The sequence below is a fragment of the Coregonus lavaretus genome (assembly GCF_964263955.1).
Source record: "Coregonus lavaretus genome assembly, chromosome: 23".
Lineage (NCBI taxonomy): Eukaryota > Metazoa > Chordata > Actinopteri > Salmoniformes > Salmonidae > Coregonus > Coregonus lavaretus.
The window spans coordinates 108,084-133,605 of record NC_140010.1 but is presented as its reverse complement, the minus strand read 5'-3'; the positions used below and the strand labels follow the sequence as shown (position 1 = coordinate 133,605).

Sequence of the window (25,522 nt, the reverse complement as noted above, 5' to 3'; positions counted from 1 at the left end):
ATGAGATGGTTGACGACAAGGTGTCCACATACTTTTGGTCATGTAGTAGATATACTTAGTATACAAAACATTAAGAACACCTGAACTTTCCATGACATAGACTATCCAGGTGAATCCAGGTGAAAGCTATGAGCCCTTATTGATGTCACTTGTTAAATTCACTTCAATGAAGTGGGGGAGACAAATTAAATAATTATTTTTAATTCTTGAGACAATTGAGACATGGATTGTGTATGTGTGCCATTCAGAAGGGGAATGGGCAAGACAAAATATTTAAGTGCCTTTGAACGGCGTATGGTAGTAGGTGCCAGGTGCATCGGTTTGTGTCAAGAACTGCAACACTGCTAGTTTTTCCACGCTCAACAGTTTCCCGTGTGTATCAAGCATGGTCCACCACCCAAAGGACATCCAGCCAACTTTACACAACTGTGGGAAGTGTTGAAGTCAACATGGGCCAGCATCCCTGTGGAATGCTTTCGACACCTTGTAGAGTCCGTGGCCCGACGAATGGAGGCTGTTCTGAGGGCAAAATATTAGGAAGGTGTTCTTAGGGTTAGGGGTTAGGGGTTAAGACTTTAGGGGTTTCTTAGACTTCTACTAATGTTTTACTTCCTTTTATAAAAAATCTAAAGTTCAATGTGGTTCTTTTTCCAGGAGAAGATGGACCAGCTGCTGCAGATGATCCAGAGTGCAGATCCAACAGACAACCAGTCTGACGCCTGTGAACTGCTACAGCTGGAAGGTGAGACCAACTAACTAACTGCTACAGCTGGAGGGTGAGACCAACTTACTAACTATTACTACCTAACTAACCGCTACAGCTGGAGGGTGAGACCAACTTACTAACTAACTATTACTACCTAACTAACTGCTACAGCTGGAGGGTGAGACCAACTTACTAACTATTACTACCTAACTAACTGCTACAGCTGGAGGGTGAGACCAACTTACTAACTAACTATTACTACCTAACTAACTGCTACAGCTGGAAGGTGAGACTAACTAACTAACTAACTAACTAACTAACTATTACTACCTAACTAACTGCTACAGCTGGAGGGTGAGACCAACTAACTAACTAACTATTACTACCTAACTAACTGCTACTGCTGGAGGGTGAGACCAACTTACTAACTAACTATTACTACCTAACTAACTGCTACAGCTGGAAGGTGAGACCAACTAACTAACTAACTAACTAACTAACTATTACTACCTAACTAACTGCTACAGCTGGAGGGTGAGACCAACTAACTAACTATTACTACCTAACTAACCGCTACAGCTGGAGGGTGAGACCAACTTACTAACTAACTATTACTACCTAACTAACTGCTACAGCTGGAGGGTGAGACCAACTTACTAACTATTACTACCTAACTAACTGCTACAGCTGGAGGGTGAGACCAACTTACTAACTAACTATTACTACCTAACTAACTGCTACAGCTGGAAGGTGAGACCAACTAACTGACTAACTAACTATTACTACCTAACTAACTCTTACAGCTGGAGGGTGAGACTGACTTACTAACTAACTATTACTACCTAACTAACTCTTACAGATAGAGGGTGAGACCAACTTACTAACTAACTATTACTACCTAACTAACTGCTACAGCTGGAGGGTGAGACCAACTTATTAACTATTACTACCTAACTAACTGCTACAGCTGGAGGGTGAGACCAACTTATTAACTATTACTACCTAACTAACTGCTACAGCTGGAGGGTGAGACCAACTTACTAACTAACTATTACTACCTAACTAACTGCTACAGCTGGAGGGTGAGACCAACTTATTAACTATTACTACCTAACTAACTGCTACAGCTGGAGGGTGAGACCAACTTACTAACTAACTATTACTACCTAACTAACTGCTACAGCTGGAAGGTGAGACCAACTAACTAACTAACTAACTATTACTACCTAACTAACTGCTACAGCTGGATGGTAATACTGACTTCCTAACTAACTATTACTACCTAACTAACTGCTACAGCTAGAGGGTGAGACTGACTTACTAACTAACTATTACTACCTAACTAACTGCTACAGCTGGAGGGTGAGACTGACTTACTAACTAACTATTACTACCTAACTAACTCTTACAGCTAGAGGGTGAGACTGACTTACTTACTAACTAACTATTACTACCTAACTAACTCTTACAGCTAGAGGGTGAGACTGACTTACTAACTAACTCTTACAGCTAGAGGGTGAGACCAACTAACTAACTAACTATTACTACCTAACTAACTGCTACAGCTGGAGGGTAAGACTGACTTACTAACTAACTATTACTACCTAACTAACTGCTACAGCTGGAGGGTAAGACTGACTTACTAACTAACGCTTACAGCTAGAGGGTGAGACTGACTTACTAACTAACTATTACTACCTAACTAACTTCTACAGCTGAAGGGTAAGACTGACTTACTAACTATTACTACCTAACTAACTCTTACAGCTAGAGGGCGAGACCAACTTACTAACTAACTATTACTACCTAACTAACTGCTACAGCTGGAGGGTAAGACTGACTTACTAACTAATTCTTACAGCTAGACTGATTTAAATACTAGCTGTAATTCTTACAGCTAGACTGATTTACCCTCTAGCTGTAAGAGCTAGAGGGTAAGAATGACTTAATAACGCTTACAGCTAGAGGGTAAGACTGACTAACTAACTCTTACAGCTAGAGGGTAAGACTGACTAACTAACGCTTACAGCTAGAGGGTAAGACTGACTAACTAACTCTTACAGCTAGAGGGTAAGACTGACTAAATAACTTACAGCTAGAGGGTAAGAATGACTAAATAACTCTTACAGCTAGAGGGTAAGAATGACTAAATAACTCTTACAGCTAAAGGGTAAGAATGACTAACTCTTACAGCTAAAGGGTAAGACTGACTAAATAACTCTTACAGCTAGAGGGTAAGAATGACTAACTCTTACAGCTAAAGGGTAAGACTGACTAAATAACTCGTACAGCTAGAGGGTAAGCATGACTAACTCTTACAGCTAGAGGGTAAGACTGACTAAATAACTCTTACAGCTAAAGGGTAAGACTGACTAAATAACTCTTACAGCTAAAGGGTAAGACTGACTAAATAACTCTTACAGCTAAAGGGTAAGACTGACTAAATAACTCTTACAGCTAGAGGGTAAGAATGACTAAATAACTCTTACAGCTAGAGGGTAAGAATGACTAAATAACTCTTACAGCTAGAGGGTAAGACTGACTAAATAACTCTTACAGCTAGAGGGTAAGAATGACTAACTAACTCTTACAGCTAGAGGGTAAGACTGACTAAATAACTCTTACAGCTAGAGGGTAAGACTGACTAAATAACTCTTACAGCTAAAGGGTAAGAATGACTAACTAAATAACTCTTACAGCTAGAGGGTAAGACTGACTAAATAACTCATACAGCTAGAGGGTAAGACTGACTAAATAACTCTTACAGCTAGGGGGTAAGAATGACTAACTCTTACAGCTAGAGTTTAAGAATGACTAAATAACTCTTACAGCTAGATGGTAAGAATGACTAACTAACTCTTACAGTTAAAGGGTAAGACTGACTAACTAACTCTTACAGCTAAAGGGTAAGAATGACTAACTCTTACAGCTAGAGGGTAAGAATGACTAAATAACTCTTACAGCTAGAGGGTAAGACTGACTAAATAACTCTTACAGCTAGAGGGTAAGACTGACTAAATAACTCTTACAGCTAGAGGGTAAGAATGACTAAACTCTTACAGCTAAAGGGTAAGACTGACTAAATAACTCTTACAGCTAGAGGGTAAGAATGACTTAATAACGCTTACAGCTAGAGGGTAAGACTGACTAAATAACTCTTACAGCTAGAGGGTAAGACTGACTAAATAACTCTTACAGCTAAAGGGTAAGAATGACTAACTCTTACAGCTAGAGGGTAAGACTGACTAAATAACTCTTACAGCTAGAGGGTAAGACTGACTAAATAACTCTTACAGCTAGAGGGTAAGACTGACTAAATAACTCTTACAGCTAGAGGGTAAGACTGACTAAATAACTCTTACAGCTAGAGGGTAAGACTGACTAAATAACTCTTACAGCTAGAGGGTAAGACTGACTAAATAACTCTTACAGCTAAAGGGTAAGAATGACTAACTAACTATTACAGCTAGAGGGTAAGAATGACTAACTAACTATTACAGCTAGAGGGTAAGACTGACTAAATAACTCTTACAGCTACAGGGTAAGACTGACTAAATAACTCTTACAGCTAGAGGGTAAGAATGACTAAATAACTCTTACAGCTAGAGGGTAAGACTGACTAAATAACTCTTACAGCTAGAGGGTAAGACTGACTAAATAACTTACAGCTAAAGGGTAAGACTGACTAAATAACTCTTACAGCTAGAGGGTAAGAATGACTAAATAACTCTTACAGCTAGAGGGTAAGACTGACTAAATAACTCTTACAGCTAGAGGGTAAGACTGACTAAATAACTCTTACAGCTAGAGGGTAAGACTGACTAAATAACTCTTACAGCTAAAGGGTAAGAATGACTAAACTCTTACAGCTAAAGGGTAAGACTGACTAAATAACTCTTACAGCTAGAGGGTAAGACTGACTAAATAACTTACAGCTAAAGGGTAAGACTGACTAAATAACTCTTACAGCTAGAGGGTAAGAATGACTAAATAACTCTTACAGCTAGATGGTAAGACTGACTAAATAACTCTTACAGCTAGAGGGTAAGACTGACTAACTAACTCTTACAGCTAGAGGGTAAAACTGACTAAATAACTCTTACAGCTAGAGGGTAAGACTGACTAAATAACTCTTACAGCTAAAGGGTAAGACTGACTAAATAACTCTTACAGCTAGAGGGTAAGAATGACTTAATAACTCTTACAGCTAGAGGGTAAGACTGACTAAATAACTCTTACAGCTAGAGGGTAAGACTGACTAACTAACTCTTACAGCTAAAGGGTAAGACTGACTAACTAACTCTTACAGCTAGAGGGTAAGACTGACTAAAAAACTCTTACAGCTAGAGGGTAAGAATGACTAAATAACTCTTACAGCTAAAGGGTAAGAATGACTAACTCTTACAGCTAGAGGGTAAGACTGACTAACTAAATAACTCTTACAGCTAGAGGGTAAGAATGACTAACTAACTCTTATAGTTAAAGGGTAAGACTGACTAAATAACTCTTACAGCTAGAGGGTAAGACTGACTAAATAACTCTTACAGCTAGAGGGTAAGAATGACTAACTAACTCTTACAGTTAAAGGGTAAGACTGACTAACTAACTCTTACAGCTAAAGGGTAAGAATGACTAACTCTTACAGCTAGAGGGTAAGAATGACTAAATAACTCTTACAGCTAGAGGGTAAGACTGACTAAATAACTCTTACAGCTAGAGGGTAAGACTGACTAACTAACTAACTCTTACAGCTAGAGGGTAAGACTGACTAACTAACTAACTCTTACAGCTAGAGGGTAAGAATGACTAAATAACTCTTACAGCTAGAGGGTAAGACTGACTAAATAACTCTTACAGCTAGAGGGTAAGACTGACTAACTAACTAACTCTTACAGCTAGAGGGTAAGACTGACTAAATAACTCTTACAGCTAGAGGGTAAGACTGACTAAATAACTCTTACAGCTAGAGGGTAAGAATGACTAAATAACTCTTACAGCTAAAGGGTAAGACTGACTAAATAACTCTTACAGCTAGAGGGTAAGACTGACTAAATAACTCTTACAGCTAGAGGGTAAGACTGACTAAATAACTCTTACAGCTAGAGGGTAAGACTGACTAAATAACTCTTACAGCTAGAGGGTAAGAATGACTAAATAACTCTTACAGCTAGAGGGTAAGACTGACTAAATAACTCTTACAGCTAGAGGGTAAGACTGACTAAATAACTCTTACAGCTAGAGGGTAAGACTGACTAAATAACTCTTACAGCTAAAGGGTAAGAATGACTAAACTCTTACAGCTAAAGGGTAAGACTGACTAAATAACTCTTACAGCTAGAGGGTAAGACTGACTAAATAACTTACAGCTAAAGGGTAAGACTGACTAAATAACTCTTACAGCTAGAGGGTAAGAATGACTAAATAACTCTTACAGCTAGATGGTAAGACTGACTAAATAACTCTTACAGCTAGAGGGTAAGACTGACTAACTAACTCTTACAGCTAGAGGGTAAGACTGACTAAATAACTCTTACAGCTAGAGGGTAAGACTGACTAAATAACTCTTACAGCTAAAGGGTAAGACTGACTAAATAACTCTTACAGCTAGAGGGTAAGAATGACTTAATAACTCTTACAGCTAGAGGGTAAGACTGACTAAATAACTCTTACAGCTAGAGGGTAAGACTGACTAACTAACTCTTACAGCTAAAGGGTAAGACTGACTAAATAACTCTTACAGCTAGAGGGTAAGACTGACTAAAAAACTCTTACAGCTAGAGGGTAAGAATGACTAAATAACTCTTACAGCTAAAGGGTAAGAATGACTAACTCTTACAGCTAGAGGGTAAGACTGACTAACTAAATAACTCTTACAGCTATAGGGTAAGAATGACTAACTAACTCTTATAGTTAAAGGGTAAGACTGACTAAATAACTCTTACAGCTAGAGGGTAAGACTGACTAAATAACTCTTACAGCTAGAGGGTAAGAATGACTAACTAACTCTTACAGTTAAAGGGTAAGACTGACTAACTAACTCTTACAGCTAAAGGGTAAGAATGACTAACTCTTACAGCTAGAGGGTAAGAATGACTAAATAACTCTTACAGCTAGAGGGTAAGACTGACTAAATAACTCTTACAGCTAGAGGGTAAGACTGACTAACTAACTAACTCTTACAGCTAGAGGGTAAGACTGACTAACTAACTAACTCTTACAGCTAGAGGGTAAGAATGACTAAATAACTCTTACAGCTAGAGGGTAAGACTGACTAAATAACTCTTACAGCTAGAGGGTAAGACTGACTAACTAACTAACTCTTACAGCTAGAGGGTAAGACTGACTAAATAACTCTTACAGCTAGAGGGTAAGACTGACTAAATAACTCTTACAGCTAGAGGGTAAGAATGACTAAATAACTCTTACAGCTAAAGGGTAAGAATGACTAACTCTTACAGCTAAAGGGTAAGACTGACTAAATAACTTACAGCTAAAGGGTAAGACTGACTAAATAACTCTTACAGCTAGAGGGTAAGAATGACTAAATAACTCTTACAGCTAGAGGGTAAGACTGACTAAATAACTCTTACAGCTAGAGGGTAAGAATGACTAAATAACTCTTACAGCTAGAGGGTAAGACTGACTAAATAACTCTTACAGCTAGAGGGTAAGAATGACTAAATAACTCTTACAGCTAGAGGGTAAGACTGACTAAATAACTCTTACAGCTAAAGGGTAAGAATGACTAACTCTTACAGCTAAAGGGTAAGACTGACTAAATAACTCTTACAGCTAGAGGGTAAGACTGACTAAATAACTCTTACAGCTAGAGGGTAAGACTGACTAAATAACTCTTACAGCTAGAGGGTAAGAATGACTAAATAACTCTTACAGCTAAAGGGTAAGAATGACTAACTCTTACAGCTAAAGGGTAAGACTGACTAAATTACTTACAGCTAAAGGGTAAGACTGACTAAATAACTCTTACAGCTAGAGGGTAAGAATGACTAAATAACTCTTACAGCTAGAGGGTAAGACTGACTAAATAACTCTTACAGCTAGAGGGTAAGACTGACTAAATAACTCTTACAGCTAGAGGGTAAGACTGACTAAATAACTTACAGCTAAAGGGTAAGACTGACTAAATAACCCTTACAGCTAGAGGGTAAGAATGACTAACTCTTACAGCTAAAGGGTAAGACTGACTAAATAACTCTTACAGCTAGAGGGTAAGAATGACTAAATAACTCTTACAGCTAGAGGGTAAGACTGACTAAATAACTCTTACAGCTAGAGGGTAAGAATGACTAACTCTTACAGCTAAAGGGTAAGACTGACTAAATAACTCTTACAGCTAGATGGTAAGACTGACTAAATAACTCTTACAGCTAGAGGGTAAGAATGACTAAATAACTCTTACAGCTAGAGGGTAAGACTGACTAACTATCTCTTACTGCTGGAGGGTAAGACTGACTAAATAACTCTTACAGCTTGAGGGTAATAATGACTAAATAAGTCTTACAGCTAAAGGGTAAGAATCACTAACTCTTACAGCTAGAGGGTAAGAATGACTAACTAACTCTTACAGCTAAAGGGTAAGACTGACTAACTCTTACAGCTAGAGGGTAAGACTGACTAACTCTTACAGCTAAAGGGTAAGACTGACTAACTAACTCTTACAGCTAAAGGGTAAGACTGACTAACTCTTACAGCTAGAGGGTAAGACTGACTAACTAACTCTTACAGCTAGAGGGTAAGACTGACTAACTAACTCTTACAGCTAGAGGGTAAGACTGACTAACTAACTCTTACAGCTAGAGGGTAAGACTGACTGACTAACTAACTCTTACAGCTAGAGGGTAAGACTGACTAAATAACTCATACAGCTAGAGGGTAAGAATGACTAACTCTTACAGCTAGAGGGTAAGACTGACTAAATAACTCTTACAGCTAAAGGGTAAGAATGACTAACTAACTCTTACAGTTAAAGGGTAAGACTGACTAACTAACTCTTACAGCTAGAGGGTAAGACTGACTAACTAACTCTTACAGCTAGAGGGTAAGACTGACTAACTAACTCTTACAGCTAGAGGGTAAGACTGACTAACTCTTACAGCTAGAGGGTAAGACTGACTAATTACTGTCATTAATATGTTCTTTCACCCGTTTCCTAATTAAAACACTGATTACATTTTGAACGCACTATAATGTTACAAAACATTACATAACATTGTGTTTCTTGTTTTGCTAAGGTGCCTGCAACCAGATGTGTCCCCTCATTGATCAGAAGCTTGAGAACACTGACAGGTATATTATTCAGCTTACACCTTACCGACTGACTGGTTTACTGACCGACTGACTGGCTGGTTGACTGACTGGCTGGGTGACTTACTGGCTGGTTGACTGACTGGCTGGTTGACTGACTGGCTGGTTGACTGGCTGACTGGCTGGTAGAATGACTGACTGACTGGCTGGCTGGTTGACTGACTGACTGGTTGACTGACTGACTGACTGACTGAATGACTGGTTGACTGACTGACTGACTGGTTGAATGACTGACTGACTGAATGGTTGACTGACTGGCTGGTTGACTGACTGGCTGGTTGACTGACTGGCTGGTTGAATGACTGACTGGCTGGTTGAATGACTGACTGACTGGTTGAATGACTGACTGGCTGGTTGACTGACTGACTGGCTGGCTGGTTGACTGACTGACTGGCTGGTTGAATGACTGACTGACTGAGTGGTTGACTGACTGACTGACTGGTTGACTGACTGACTGACTGGTTGATTGATTGACTGACTGGTTGAATGACTGACTGACTGGTTGAATGACTGACTGGTTGAATGACTGACTGACTGGTTGACTGACTGACTGACTGACTGGTTGAATGGCTGGTTGACTGACTGGCTGGCTGGTTGACTGACTGACTGACTGGTTGAATGACTGACTGACTGGTTGGTTGACTGACAGGCTGGTTGGTTGACTGACAGGCTGGTTGGTTGACTTACTGACTGACTGGTTGAATGACTGACTGTTTGACTGACTGACTGGCTGGCTGGTTGCCTGACTGGTTGAATGACTGACTGACTTGTTGAATGACTGACTGACTGGTTGACTGACTGACTGACTGGTTGACTGACTGACTGACTGACTGGTTGACTGACTGACTGACTGGTTGACTGACTGACTGACTGGTTGACTGGCTGGTTGAATGACTGACTGACTGGTTGAATGACTGACTGGCTGGTTGAATGACTGACTGGCTGGTTGACTGACTGGTTGACTGACTGGTTGAATGACTGACTGACTGGTTGACTGACTGGCTGGTTGACTGACTGGCTGGTTGACTGACTGGCTGGTTTAATGACTGGCTGGTTGACTGACTGACTGGTTGACTGACTGACTGGCTGGCTGGTTGACTGACTGGCTGGTTGGTTGACTGACTGACTGGTTGAATGACTGACTGACTGGTTGAATTACTGACTGGCTGGTTGACTGACTGGCTGGTTGAATTACTGACTGACTGGCTGGCTGGTTGACTGACTGACTGGCTGGCTGGTTGACTGACTGGCTGGTTGGTTGACTGACTGACTGGTTGAATGACTGACTGTTTGACTGACTGTTTGACTGGTTGACTGACTGACTGACTGACTGGCTGGTTGACTGACTGACTGACTGACTGGTTGAATGACTGCCTGACTGGTTGAATGACTGACTGACTGGTTGAATGACTGACTGACTGGTTGAATGACTGACTGGCTGGTTGACTGACTGGCTGACTTGCTGGTTGACTGACTGACTGACTGACTGGTTGAATGACTGACTGACTGACTGGTTGACTGACTGGCTGACTGACTGGTTGAATGACTGACTGACTGACTGGTTGACTGACTGGCTGACTGACTGGTTGAATGACTGACTGATTGACTGACTGACTGACTGGTTGAATGACTGACTGACTGGTTGAATGACTGACTGACTGGTTGAATGACTGGCTGACTGACTGGTTGAATGACTGGCTGACTGACTGGTTGAATGACTGACTGACTGGTTGACTGACTGGCTGACTGACTGGTTGAATGACTGGCTGACTGACTGGTTGAATGACTGACTGACTGGTTGAATGACTGACTGCCTGGTTGACTGACTGGTTGACTTGCTGGTTGACTGACTGACTGACTGACTGGTTGAATGACTGCCTGACTGATTGAATGACTGACTGACTTGCTGGTTGACTGACTGACTGACTGACTGGTTGAATGACTGCCTGACTGGTTGAATGACTGACTGACTGGTTGAATGACTGACTGACTGACTGGTTGAATGACTGACTGACTGGTTGACTGACTAGCTGACTGACTGGTTGAATGACTGACTGACTGGTTGACTGACTAGCTGACTGACTGGTTGAATGACTGGCTGACTGACTGGTTGAATGACTGACTGACTGGTTGAATGACTGACTGCCTGGTTGACTGACTGGCTGACTTGCTGGTTGACTGACTGACTGACTGACTGGTTGAATGACTGCCTGACTTGCTGGTTGACTGACTGACTGACTGACTGTTTGAATGACTGCCTGACTGGTTGAATGACTGCCTGACTGGTTGAATGACTGACTGACTGGTTGAATGACTGACTGGTTGACTGACTGACTGACTGGCTGGTTGAATGACTGACTGACTGGTTGACTGACTGGCTGGTTGACTGACTGGCTGACTGACTGGTTGACTGACTGGCTGACTGACTGGTTGAATGACTGACTGACTGACTGGTAGAATGACTGACTGACTGACTGGTTGAATGACTGACTGACTGGTTGACTGACTGGCTGGTTGACTGACTGGCTGACTGACTGGTTGACTGACTGGTTGACTGACTGGCTGACTGGCTGGTTGAATGACTGACTGACTGACTGGTTGAATGACTGACTGACTGGTTGAATGACTGACTGACTGGTTGAATGACTGACTGGTTGGCTGACTGACTGGTTGAATGACTGACTGGTTGACTGACTGGCTGACTGACTGACTGGTTGACTGACTGGCTGACTGACTGGTTGAATGACTGACTGACTGACTGGTTGAATGACTGACTGACTGACTGGTTGAATGACTGACTGACTGGTTGACTGACTGGCTGGTTGACTGACTGGCTGACTGACTGGTTGACTGACTGGTTGACTGACTGGCTGACTGGCTGGTTGAATGACTGACTGACTGACTGGTTGAATGACTGACTGACTGGTTGAATGACTGACTGACTGGTTGACTGACTGGCTGACTGACTGGTTGACTGACTGGCTGACTTGCTGGTTGAATGACTGACTGGTTGAATGACTGACTGACTGGTTGAATGACTGACTGACTGGTTGAATGACTGACTGACTGACTGGTTGAATGACTGACTGACTGGTTGACTGACTAGCTGACTGACTGGTTGAATGACTGACTGACTGGTTGACTGACTAGCTGACTGACTGGTTGAATGACTGGCTGACTGACTGGTTGAATGACTGACTGACTGGTTGAATGACTGACTGCCTGGTTGACTGACTGGCTGACTTGCTGGTTGACTGACTGACTGACTGACTGGTTGAATGACTGCCTGACTTGCTGGTTGACTGACTGACTGACTGACTGTTTGAATGACTGCCTGACTGGTTGAATGACTGCCTGACTGGTTGAATGACTGACTGACTGGTTGAATGACTGACTGGTTGACTGACTGACTGACTGGCTGGTTGAATGACTGACTGACTGGTTGACTGACTGGCTGGTTGACTGACTGGCTGACTGACTGGTTGACTGACTGGCTGACTGACTGGTTGAATGACTGACTGACTGACTGGTAGAATGACTGACTGACTGACTGGTTGAATGACTGACTGACTGGTTGACTGACTGGCTGGTTGACTGACTGGCTGACTGACTGGTTGACTGACTGGTTGACTGACTGGCTGACTGGCTGGTTGAATGACTGACTGACTGACTGGTTGAATGACTGACTGACTGGTTGAATGACTGACTGACTGGTTGACTGACTGGCTGACTGACTGGTTGACTGACTGGCTGACTTGCTGGTTGAATGACTGACTGGTTGAATGACTGACTGACTGGTTGAATGACTGACTGACTGGTTGAATGACTGACTGACTGACTGACTGGTTGAATGACTGACTGACTGACTGGTTGAATGACTGACTGACTGGTTGAATGACTGACTGACTGGTTGACTGACTGGCTGACTGACTGGTTGAATGACTGGCTGACTGACTGGTTGAATGACTGACTGCCTGGTTGACTGACTGGCTGACTTGCTGGTTGACTGACTGACTGACTGACTGACTGGTTGAATGACTGCCTGACTGATTGAATGACTGACTGACTTGCTGGTTGACTGACTGACTGACTGACTGGTTGAATGACTGCCTGACTGGTTGAATGACTGACTGACTGGTTGAATGACTGACTGACTGACTGGTTGAATGACTGACTGACTGGTTGAATGACTGACTGACTGGTTGAATGACTGACTGGTTGGCTGACTGACTGGTTGAATGACTGACTGGTTGACTGACTGGCTGACTGACTGACTGGTTGACTGACTGGCTGACTGACTGGTTGAATGACTGACTGACTGGTTGACTGACTGGCTGGTTGACTGACTGGCTGACTGACTGGTTGACTGACTGGTTGACTGACTGGCTGACTGGCTGGTTGAATGACTGACTGACTGACTGGTTGAATGACTGACTGACTGGTTGAATGACTGACTGACTGGTTGACTGACTGGCTGACTGACTGGTTGACTGACTGGCTGACTTGCTGGTTGAATGACTGACTGACTGGTTGAATGACTGACTGCCTGGTTGAATGACTGACTGACTGGTTGAATGACTGACTGACTGACTGGTTGAATGACTGACTGACTGACTGGTTGAATGACTGACTGACTGGTTGAATGACTGACTGACTGGTTGACTGACTAGCTGACTGACTGGTTGAATGACTGGCTGACTGACTGGTTGAATGACTGACTGACTGGTTGAATGACTGACTGCCTGGTTGACTGACTGGCTGACTTGCTGGTTGACTGACTGACTGACTGACTGGTTGAATGACTGCCTGACTTGCTGGTTGACTGACTGACTGACTGACTGTTTGAATGACTGACTGACTGACTGTTTGAATGACTGCCTGACTGGTTGAATGACTGACTGACTGGTTGAATGACTGACTGACTGACTGGTTGACTGACTGACTGACTGACTGGTTGAATGACTGACTGACTGGTTGACTGACTGGCTGGTTGACTGACTGGCTGACTGACTGGTTGACTGACTGGCTGACTGACTGGTTGAATGACTGACTGACTGACTGGTTGAATGACTGACTGACTGACTGGTTGAATGACTGACTGACTGGTTGACTGACTGGCTGGTTGACTGACTGGCTGATTGACTGGTTGACTGACTGGTTGACTGACTGGCTGACTGGCTGGTTGAATGACTGACTGACTGACTGGTTGAATGACTGACTGACTGGTTGAATGACTGACTGACTGGTTGACTGACTGGCTGACTGACTGGTTGACTGACTGGCTGACTTGCTGGTTGAATGACTGACTGGTTGAATGACTGACTGACTGGTTGAATGACTGACTGACTGGTTGAATGACTGACTGACTGACTGACTGACTGGTTGAATGACTGACTGACTGACTGGTTGAATGACTGACTGACTGGTTGAATGACTGACTGACTGGTTGACTGACTGGCTGACTGACTGGTTGACTGACTGGCTGACTTGCTGGTTGACTGACTGCCTGACTGGTTGAATGACTGACTGACTGGTTGAATGACTGACTGACTGACTGGTTGACTGACTGACTGACTGACTGGTTGAATGACTGACTGACTGGTTGAATGACTGACTGGTTGACTGACTGGCTGACTGACTGGTTGAATGACTGACTGGTTGACTGACTGGCTGACTGACTGACTGGTTGACTGGTTGACTGACTGGCTGACTGACTGGTTGAATGACTGACTGGTTGAATGACTGACTGACTGGTTGAATGACTGACTGACTGGTTGACTGACTGGCTGGTTGACTGACTGGCTGACTGACTGGTTAAATGACTGACTGACTGGTTGACTGACTGGCTGACTGGCTGGTTGAATGACTGACTGACTGACTGGTTGAATGACTGACTGACTGGTTGAATGACTGACTGACTGGTTGAATGACTGGCTGACTGACTTGTTGACTGACTGGCTGACTGACTGGTTGAATGACTGACTGGTTGAATGACTGACTGACTGGCTGGTTGACTGACTGACTGGTTGAATGACTGACTGGTTGAATGACTGACTGACTGACTGGTTGAATGGCTGACTGACTGGTTGAATGACTGACTGACTGGTTGAATGACTGACTGACTGGTTGAATGACTGACTGACTGGCTGGCTGGCTGGCTGACTGACTGGTTGACTGGCTGACTGACTGGCTGACTGACTGGTTGAATGACTGACTGACTGGTTGAATGACTGACTGGTTGAATGACTGACTGGTTGAATGACTGACTGACTGGTTGAATGACTGGCTGACTGACTGACTGACTGGCTGACTGACTGACTGGTTGACTGACTGCCTGACTGGTTGAATGACTGACTGACTGACTGACTGGCTGACTGACTGACTGACTGGTTGACTGACTGGCTGACTGACTGGTTGAATGACTGACTGACTGGTTGAATGACTGACTGCCTGACTGGTTGAATGACTGACTGACTGGTTGAATGACTGGCTGACTGACTGACTGACTGGTTGAATGACTGACTGACTGGTTGAATGACTGACTGACTGACTGGTTGACTGACTGACTGGTTGACTGACTGGCTGACTGACTGGTTGAATGACTGACTGACTGACTGGTTGAATGACTGACTGACTGGTTGAATGACTGACTGACTGGTTGACTGACTGGCTGGTTGACTGGCTGACTGGCTGGTAGAATGACTGACTGACTGGTTGAATGACTGACTGACTGGTTGAATGACTGCCTGACTGGTTGAATGACTGACTGATTGACTGACTGACTGACTGGTTGACTGACTGGCTGACTTGCTGGTTGACTGACTGACTGCCTGACTGGTTGAATGACTGCCTGACTGGTTGAATGACTGCCTGACTGGTTGAATGACTGACTGATTGACTGACTGACTGACTGGTTGACTGACTGACTGACTGGTTGACTGACTGGCTGGTTGACTGACTGGCTGACTGACTGGTTGAATGACTGACTGACTGACTTGCTGGTTGACTGACTGACTGACTTGTTGACTGACTGACTGACTGGTTGACTGACTGGCTGGTTGACTGGCTGACTGGCTGGTAGAATGGCTGGCTGGTTGACTGACTGACTGGTTGATTGACTGGCTGGTTGACCTACTGGCTGGTTGACTGACTGGTTGATTGACTGACTGGCTGGTTGACTGACTGACTGGTTGAATGACTGGCTGGTTGACTGACTGGCTGGTTGACTGACTGACTGACTGGTTGAATGACTGACTGACTGACTGACTGGTTGAATGACTGACTGACTGGTTGAATGACTGACTGACTGACTGACTGACTGGTTGACTAACTGACTGACTGGTTGACTGACTGACTGACTGGTTGACTGACTGACTGGTTGACTGACTGACTGGCTGGCTGGTTGACTGGCTGGCTGGTTGACTGACTGGCTGGTTGACTGACTGACTGGTTGAGTGACTGACTGGTTGAATGACTGGCTGGTTGACTGACTGACTGGTTGACTGACTGACTGACTGGTTGACTGACTGGCTGGTTGAATGACTGGCTGGTTGACTGGTTGACTGACTGGCTGGTTGACTGACTGACTGGTTGACTGACTGACTGGCTGGTTGAATGACTGGCTGGTTGACTGACTGGCTGGTTGAGTGACTGACTGGTTGAATGACTGACTGGCTGGTTGAATGACTGGCTGGTTGACTGACTGGCTGGTTGACTGGTTGACTGACTGGCTGGTTGACTGACTGACTCCTGTGTTTCAGGAAGCATTCGGAGTTGTCAGAGCTGAATGTGAAGTTGATGGAGGCTCTGTCTCTTTATGCTAAGCTTATGAATGAGGACTATGCCATGTACACCAAGCTGCAGACCCAGCAGTATTACATGCATCAATCTGCCAACACAGCACAACCGGTAGGTCACTCCATCTCTCTCTCACCCTCTCTCGCTCTTTCTCTAAATGCGGCCTGCCAATGCACGGTAGAAAGATACAAATGGAACGCTGGTGTTATGGATCATGTCTTTTTGAACGGTGTTGAACGAAGACACTGTTTTCTCTAAGGAAAGGAGGGAGACTTTTATATACAGGTTCTGGAAACAGAAGGCAGTGGTAAACGTGGGAGGGTTGAGAGAGACTACAAGTTCAAAGACAGCCTACTTTTCTATAGCCTCCTCAAGGGAGAGAGAAACATAGCTAGACTGTTGTTTTTCTATTAAACTCAATGCTGCTATTGTTTTTAATTTGGTAAAGCAGCTTGTGTTTCTTAACCAGGCAAAGGGTAGAAAACTAGAAGGCTGGTGGTGACTGGTTAGCTACAGGGAAGCAATTACTGACTTAGCAGACGACCGCCACCAGTTTGTGATAGTAGTAAGGATGCTATTTGACAAGCCCACCATCGTCTTCAACTTTTTAATGAGGTAGCTTAAGCTACGAATATGAATTTATAATTTCCCATGTTTTTTGGGGGTTAAAGCCGATTGTGTGTGAAACGGTATGCACATTATTTAATTTGGTCATATAAATATTAACATTTTGAATTTTGTGTAATGTCAGTAGCCTAGTCAAATTGCTTTCGAAAAGTATTCAGACCCCTTGACTTTTTTAATTTTTGTTTTTTTTAATTTCATCTTTATTTAACCAGGTAAGAAGCCAGTTGAGAACAAGTTCTCATTTACAACTGCGACCTGGCCAAGATAAAGCAAAGCAGTGCGGTAAAAACAACAAAACAGAGTTACATATGGGGTAAAAAAACATAAAGTCAAAAATACAACAGAAAATATATATACAGTGTGTGCAAATGTAGCAAGTTATGGAGGTAAGGCAATAAATAGGCCATAGTGCAAAATAATTACAATTAGTATTAACACTGGAATGCTAGATGTGCAAGAGATTATGTGCAAATAGAGATACTGGGGTGCAAAAGAGCAAAATAAATAACAATATAGGGATGAGGTAGTTGGGTGGGCTAATTTCAGATGGGCTGTGTACAGGTGCAGTGATCGGTAAGGTGCTCTGACAACTGATGCTTAAAGTTATTGAGGGAGATAAGAGTCTCCAGCTTCAGAGATTTTTGCAATTCGTTCCAGTCATTGGCAGCAGAGAACTGGAAGGAATGGCGGCCAAAGGAGGTGTTGGCTTTGGGAATGACCAGTGAGATATACCTGCTGGAGCGCAGACTACGGGTGGGTGCTGCTATGGTGACCAATGAGCTAAGATAAGGCGGGGATTTGCCTAGCAGTGATTTATAGATGGCCTGGAGCCAGTGGGTTTGACGACGAATATGTAGTGAGGACCAGCCAACAAGAGCGTACAGGTCACAGTGGTGGGTAGTATATGGGGCTTTGGAGACAAAACGGATGGCACTGTGATAGACTACATCCAATTTGCTGAGTAGAGTGTTGGAGGCTATTTTGTAAATGACATCGCCGAAGTCAAGGATCGGTAGGATAGTCAGTTTTACGAGGGCATGTTTGGCAGCATGAGTGAAGGAGGCTTTGTTGCGAAATAGGAAGCCGATTCTAGATTTAACTTTGGATTGGAGATTCTTAATGTGAGTCTGGGAGGAGAGTTTACAGTCTAACCAGACACCTAGGTATTTGTAGTTGTCCACATACTCTAGGTCAGACCCGTCGAGAGTGGGGATTCTAGTCGGGTGGGCGGGTGCCAGCAGCGTTCGATTGAAGAGCATGCATTTAGTTTTACTAGTGTTTAAGAGCAGTTGGAGGCTACTGAAGGAGTGTTGTATGGCATTGAAGCTTGTTTGGAGGTTTGTTAACACAGTGTCCAATGAAGGGCCAGATGTATACAAAATGGTGTCGTCTGCGTAGAGGTGGATCTGAGAGTCACCAGCAGCAAGAGCGACATCATTGATATACACAGAGAAAAGAGTCGGCCCAAGAATTGAACCCTGTGGCACCCCCATAGAGACTGCCATAGGTCCAGACAACAGGCCCTCCGATTTGACACATTGAACTCTATCTGAGAAGTAGTTGGTGAACCAGGCGAGGCAGTCATTTGAGAAACCAAGGCTATTTAGTCTGCCAATAAGAATGCGGTGGTTGACAGAGTCGAAAGCCTTGGCCAGGTCGATGAAGACGGCTGCACAGTACTGTCTATTATCGATCGCGGTTATAATATCGTTTAGGACCTTGAGCGTGGCTGAAGTGCACCCATGACCAGCTCGGAAACCGGATTGCATAGCGGAGAAGGTACGGTGGGATTCGAAATGGTCGGTGATCTGTTTGTTAACTTGGCTTTCAAATACTTTCGAAAGGCAGGGCAGGATGGATATAGGTCTGTAGCAGTTTGGATCTAGAGTGTCACCCCCTTTGAAGAGGGGGATGACCGCGGCAGCTTTCCAATCTCTGGGGATCTCAGACGTTACGAAAGAGAGGTTGAACAGGCTAGTAATAGGGGTTGCGACAATTTCGGCGGCTAGTTTTAGAAAGAAAGGGTCCAGATTGTCTAGCCCAGCTGATTTGTAGGGGTCCAGATTTTGCAGCTCTTTCAGAACATTTTCCACATTTTGTTACGTTACATCCTTAATCTAAAATTAATCAAATACAAATGTTTCCTCATCAATCTACACACAATACCCCATAATGACCCAATACCCCATAATGACCCAATACCCCATAATGACCCAATACCCCATAATGACCCAATAACCCATTTATAAAAAATATATAAAGATACCTTGTTTACATTAGTATTCAGACCCTTTGCTATGAGATTCGAAATTGAGGTCAGGTGCATCCTGTTTCCATTGATCATCCTTGAGATGTTTCTACAACTTGATTGGAGTCCACCTGTGGCAAATTCAATTGATTGGACATGATTTGGAAAGGCACACACCTGTCTATATAAGGTCCCACAGTTGACAGTGCATGTCAGAGCAAAAACCAAGCCATGAGGTCGAAGGAATTGTCCATAGAGCTCAGAGACAGGATTGTGTTGAGGCAAAGATCTGGGGAAGGGTACCAAAAAATGTCTGCAGCGTTGAAGGTCCCCAAGAACACAGTGGCCCCCATCATTCTTAAATGGAAGAAGTTTGGAACCACCAAGACTCTTCCTAGAGCTGGCCACCCGGCCAAACTGAGCAATAGGGGGAGAAGGGCCTTGGTCAAGGAGGTGACCAAGAACCCGATGGTCACTCTGACAGAGCTCCAGAGTTCCTCTGCTATAACAGCCTCCACTCTTCTGGGAAGGCTTTCCACTAGATGTTGGAACATTGCTGCGGGCACTTGCTTCCATTCATTCATTGCATTCCAATTCATCCCGAAGGTGTTCGATGGAGTTGAGGTCAGGGCTCTGTGCAGGCCAGTCAAGTTCTTCCACACCAGTCTCGACAAAACATTTCTGTATGGACCTCGCTTTGTGCCCAGGGGCATTGTCATGCTGAAACAGGAAAGGACCTTCCCCAGACTGTTGCCACAAAGTTGGAAGCACAGAATCGTTCACTGGAACTAAGGGGCCCAGCCCGAAACATTATTCCTCCTCCACCAAACTTTACAGTTGGCACTATGCATTCGGACAGGTAGCGTTCTCCTGACAGCCGCCAAACCCAGATCCGTCGGACTGCCAAATGGTGAAGTGTGATTCATCCCTCCAGAGAACGCGTTTCCAGTGCTACAGAGTCCAATGGTGGCGAGCTTTACACCACTCCAGCCAACGCTTTGCATTGCGCATGGTGATCTTAGGTTTGTGGGCGGCTGCTCGGCCATGGAAACCCATTTCATGAAGCTCCCGACAAACAGTTATTGTGCTGATGTTGCTTTTAGAGGCAGTTTGGAACTCAGTAGTGAGTGTTGCAACCTAAGAGAAACGATTTTACCCACTACGCGCTTCAGCACACTGCGGTTCCGTTCTGTGAGCTTGTGTGGCCTTCCACGTCTCGGCTGAGCCGTTGTTGCTCCGAGATGTTTCCACTTCATTTACATTTTTAGTCATTTAGCAGACGCTCTTATCCAGAGCAACTTACAGTTAAGTGAGTGCATACATTTTCATACTGGCCCCCTGTGGGAATTGAACCCACAACCCTGGCGTTGCAAACGCCATGCTCTACCAACTGAGCTACATCCCTGCCGGCCATTCCCTCCCCTACCCTGGACGACGCTGGCTAATTGTGCGCCGCCCCATGGGTCTCCCGGTCGCGGCCGGCTACGACAGAGCCTGGATTCGAACCAGGATCTAGTGGCACAGCTAGCACTGCGATGCAGTGCCTTAGACCACTGCGCCACTCGGGAGACACTTCATAATAACAGCACTTACAGTTGAGCGGGGCAACTCTAGCAGGGCAGAAATTTGACAAACAGACTTGTTGGAAAGGTGGCATCCTATGACGGTGCCACATTGATAGTCACTGAGCTCTTCAGTAAGGCCATTCTACTGCCAATGTTTGTCTATGGAGATTGCATGGCTGTGTGCTCGATTTTATCCACCTGTCAGCAACGGGTGTGGCTGAAATAGCCGAATCCACTAATTTGAAGGTGTCCACATAGTTTTGTGTGTGTATATATAGTGTGTGTGTGTTCGTTCCCTCAGGTGTACCCGGGGCAGACTGGAGGGTCCTATGGGATGAGCGGTCCAGGAGGGGTTCAGCAGGGATACAGTGTTTCTCTGGAGCAGATACAGACTGGCCAGCCAGCACCCAGGTGACTTTCCTCACAGCTATTCACACACCTAACCCTAACCTAACCCTAACCCAGCTATTCACACACCTAACCCTAACCTAACCCTAACCTAACCCTAACCCAGCTATTCACACACCTAACCCTAACCTAACCCTAACCCTAACCTAACCCTAACCCAGCTATTCACACACCTAACCCTAACCTAACCCTAACCCTAACCCAGCTATTCACACACCTAACCCTAACCTAACCCTAACCCTAACCCAGCTATTCACACACCTAACCCTAACCTAACCCTAACCTAACCCTAACCCAGCTATTCACACACCTAACCCTAACCTAACCCTAACCTAACCCAGCTATTCAAAAAACCTAACCCTAACCCTAACCCAGCTATTCACACACCTAACCCTAACCTAACCCTAACCTAACCCTAACCCAGCTATTCACACACCTAACCCTAACCTAACCCTAACCCAGCTATTCACACACCTAACCCTAACCTAACCCTAACTGGATCTACACAAATGGAGCCCATGGAAATCAGTTTGCGTCGCGTTCCAAAAATTCAGCCGCACAAATGTACGTAGAACTATGTAGAGAGCGACGCTAACAGACCTCAGTTTGCTCCGTTTGTGTAGATCCAGTTAGGGTTAGGTTAGGGTTAGGTGACTATGTAGATCCCTTTACCCACTGTGTGTGTGTGTGTGTTCCAGTGATGTCCACATGTACATGGGCCAGCCTCCAGTCTACAGTCCAGCTGCAGAGGGCATGTCCTACCAGCCTCCAGCCAATCAGCCGTCCAGCTACAACTCCACCCCCAACCCTGGCCTGAGCCTTCCACCCACTCCTGACACACAGCAGCACCCGTACCCCGAGAAGGCTCTTCTATAGAACACACTACACTACACACAGCAGCACCCGTACCCCGAGAAGGCTCTTCTATAGAACACACTACACTACACACAGCAGCACCCGTACCCCGAGAAGGCTCTTCTATAGAACACACTACACTACACACAGCAGCACCCGTACCCCGAGAAGGCTCTTCTATAGAACACACTACACTACACACAGCAGCACCCGTACCCCGAGAAGGCTCTTCTATAGAACACACTACACTACACACAGCAGCACCCGTACCCCGAGAAGGCTCTTCTATAGAACACACTACACTACAGACAGCAGCACCCGTACCCCGAGAAGGCTCTTCTATAGAACACACTACACTACACACAACAGCACCCGTACCCCGAGAAGGCTCTTCTATAGAACACACTACACTACAGACAGCAGCACCCGTACCCCGAGAAGGCTCTTCTATAGAACACACTACACTACACACAGCAGCACCCGTACCCCGAGAAGGCTCTTCTATAGAACACACTACACTACACACAGCAGCACCCGTACCCCGAGAAGGCTCTTCTATAGAACACACTACACTACACACAGCAGCACCCGTACCCCGAGAAGGCTCTTCTATAGAACACACGACACTACACACAGCAGCACCCGTACCCCGAGAAGGCTCTTCTATAGAACACACTACACTACACACAGCAGCACCCGTACCCCGAGAAGGCTCTTCTATAGAACACACTACACTACACACAGCAGCACCCGTACCCCGAGAAGGCTCTTCTATAGAACACACTACACTACACACACGCTACACTGCACTACACACACTACAAACTACACACCCACAGCACACACACATTTACAGATACACATGCAGACTTGGACACATTCTGCACACTCAGTCATTTAATCTCACTCACTCACTCACTCTAAAAAGAGCAGAAACATGAAGCCCGTGTGGAGTGTCCCGCATAGGAACAGACTGAGTGATGTTCCACATCATAAAGAGAAGCAGCAACTTGTTTAACTTTTATTTTTTAAAGGAAACTGAAAAACCTTATGCTACTATAGTCTTTCTTATCGTTGCATTGTTTTAGAAATACTAAAGACTGAAGCCACTTTCAGGATAAGAAAATAGTGAAGCATGCAGACATTGTATATATGTACTGTACTGGTAATATGATATTATATATATATATATATATATATATATATATATATATATATATATATATATATATATATATATATATATATATATATATATATATATATATATATATATACAGTACCAGTCAAAAGTTTGGACACCTACTCGTTCCAGGGTTTTTCTTTATTTTTACTATTTTCTACATTGTAGAATAATAGTGAAGACATCAAAACTATGAAATAACACATATGGAATCATGTAGTAACCAAAAAAGTGTTAAACAAATCAAAATATATTTGAGATGTGAGATTCTTCAAAGTAGCCACCCTGAACACTCTTGGCATTCTCTCAACCCGCTTCATGAGGTTGTCACCTGGAATGCATTTCAATTAACAGGTGTGCCTTGTTAAAAGTTAATTTGTGGAATTTCTTTCCTTCTTAATGCGTTTGAGCCAATCAGATGTGTTGTGTCAAGGTAGGGGTGGTATACAGACGATAGCCCTATTTGGTAAAAGACCAAGTCCATATTATGGCAAGAACAGCTCAAATAAGCAAAGAGAAACGACAGTTCATCATTACTTTATGACATGAAGGTCAGTCAATCTGGAAAATATCAAGAACTTTGAAAGTTTCTTCAAGTGCAGTCACAAAAACCATCAAGCGCTATGGTGAAACTGGCTCTCATGAGGACCGCCACAGGAATCGAAGACCCAGAGTTACCTCTGCTGCAGAGGATACGTTCATTAGAATAACTGCACCTCAGATTGCAGGCCAAATAAATGCTTCACAGAGTTCAAGTAACAGACACATCTCAACATCAACTGTTCAGAGGGGATTGAGTGAATCAGGCCTTTGTGGTCGAATTGCTGCAAAGAAACCACTACTAAAGGACACCAATAACAAGAAGAGACTTGCTTGGGCCAAGAAACACGAGCAATGGACATTAGACCGGTGGAAATCTGTCCTTTGGTCTGATAAGTCCACATTTGAGATTTTTGTTTCCAACCACCGTGTCTTTGTGAGATGCAGAGTAGGTGAACTGATGATCTCCGCATGTGTGTTTCCCACCGTGAAGCATGGAGGAGGAGGCGTAATGGTGTGGGGTGCTTTGCTAGTGACACTGTCTGTGATTTATTTAGAATTCAAGGCACACTTAACCAGCATAGCTACCACAGCATTCTGCAGCGATACGCCAACCAATCTGGTTTGCGTTTAGTGGGACTATTATTTGTTTTTCAACAGGACAATGACCCAAAACACACCTCCAGGCTGTGTAAGGGCTATTTGACCAAGGAGAGTGATGGAGGGTTGCATCAGATGACCTTTCATAGTTTTGATGTCTTCACTATTATTATTATGTAGAAAATAGTAAAAATTATGAAAAAACCCTTGGATGAGTAGGTGTGTCCAAACCTTTGACTGGTAGGGTTAGGGTTAGGGTTAACCCTACCCCTAACCCTAACCCTAACCCTGTGTACAGACTGTGTATATATACACACTACTGGTGACATACTACAGTGCGTTCAGAAAGTATTCAGACCCCTTGACTTTTTGATTTTGTTACATTACAGCCTTATTTCAAAATTGATTAAATTACTTTTTTCCCTCATCAATCTACACACAATATCCCATAATGACAAAGCAAAAACAAGTTTTTAGAGATTTTTGCAAATGTATTAAACAATTAAAAAACAAATACCTGGCACCATCCCTACGGTGAAGCATAGTGGTGGCAGCATCATGCTGTGGGGATGTTTTTCAGCGGCAGGGACTGGGAGACTAGTCAGGATCGAGGCAAAGATGAACGGAGCAAAGTACAGAGATCCTTGATGAAAACCTGCTCCAGAGCG

The 25,522-nt window shown here is 44.0% G+C and overlaps 1 protein-coding gene across 2 annotated transcripts in view; it reads left to right on the top strand.

Annotated features, from left to right (window-relative positions):
* LOC311098703 (signal transducing adapter molecule 1-like) overlaps positions 1–22,565 on the top strand; it is a 58,158-nt gene extending 35,593 nt beyond the window's left edge. For both annotated transcript variants that reach the window (XM_084139240.1, XM_084139241.1), the window contains exons 10-14: positions 655–742; positions 8,959–9,013; positions 16,792–16,939; positions 21,570–21,679; positions 22,375–22,565. In XM_084139240.1, the coding sequence (XP_083995366.1) occupies positions 655–742; positions 8,959–9,013; positions 16,792–16,939; positions 21,570–21,679; positions 22,375–22,552 (579 nt within the window). In that variant the 3' untranslated portion in view covers positions 22,553–22,565. The remainder of the gene's footprint in view (positions 1–654; positions 743–8,958; positions 9,014–16,791; positions 16,940–21,569; positions 21,680–22,374) is intronic.
* Positions 22,566–25,522: the final 2,957 nt, after the last annotated feature.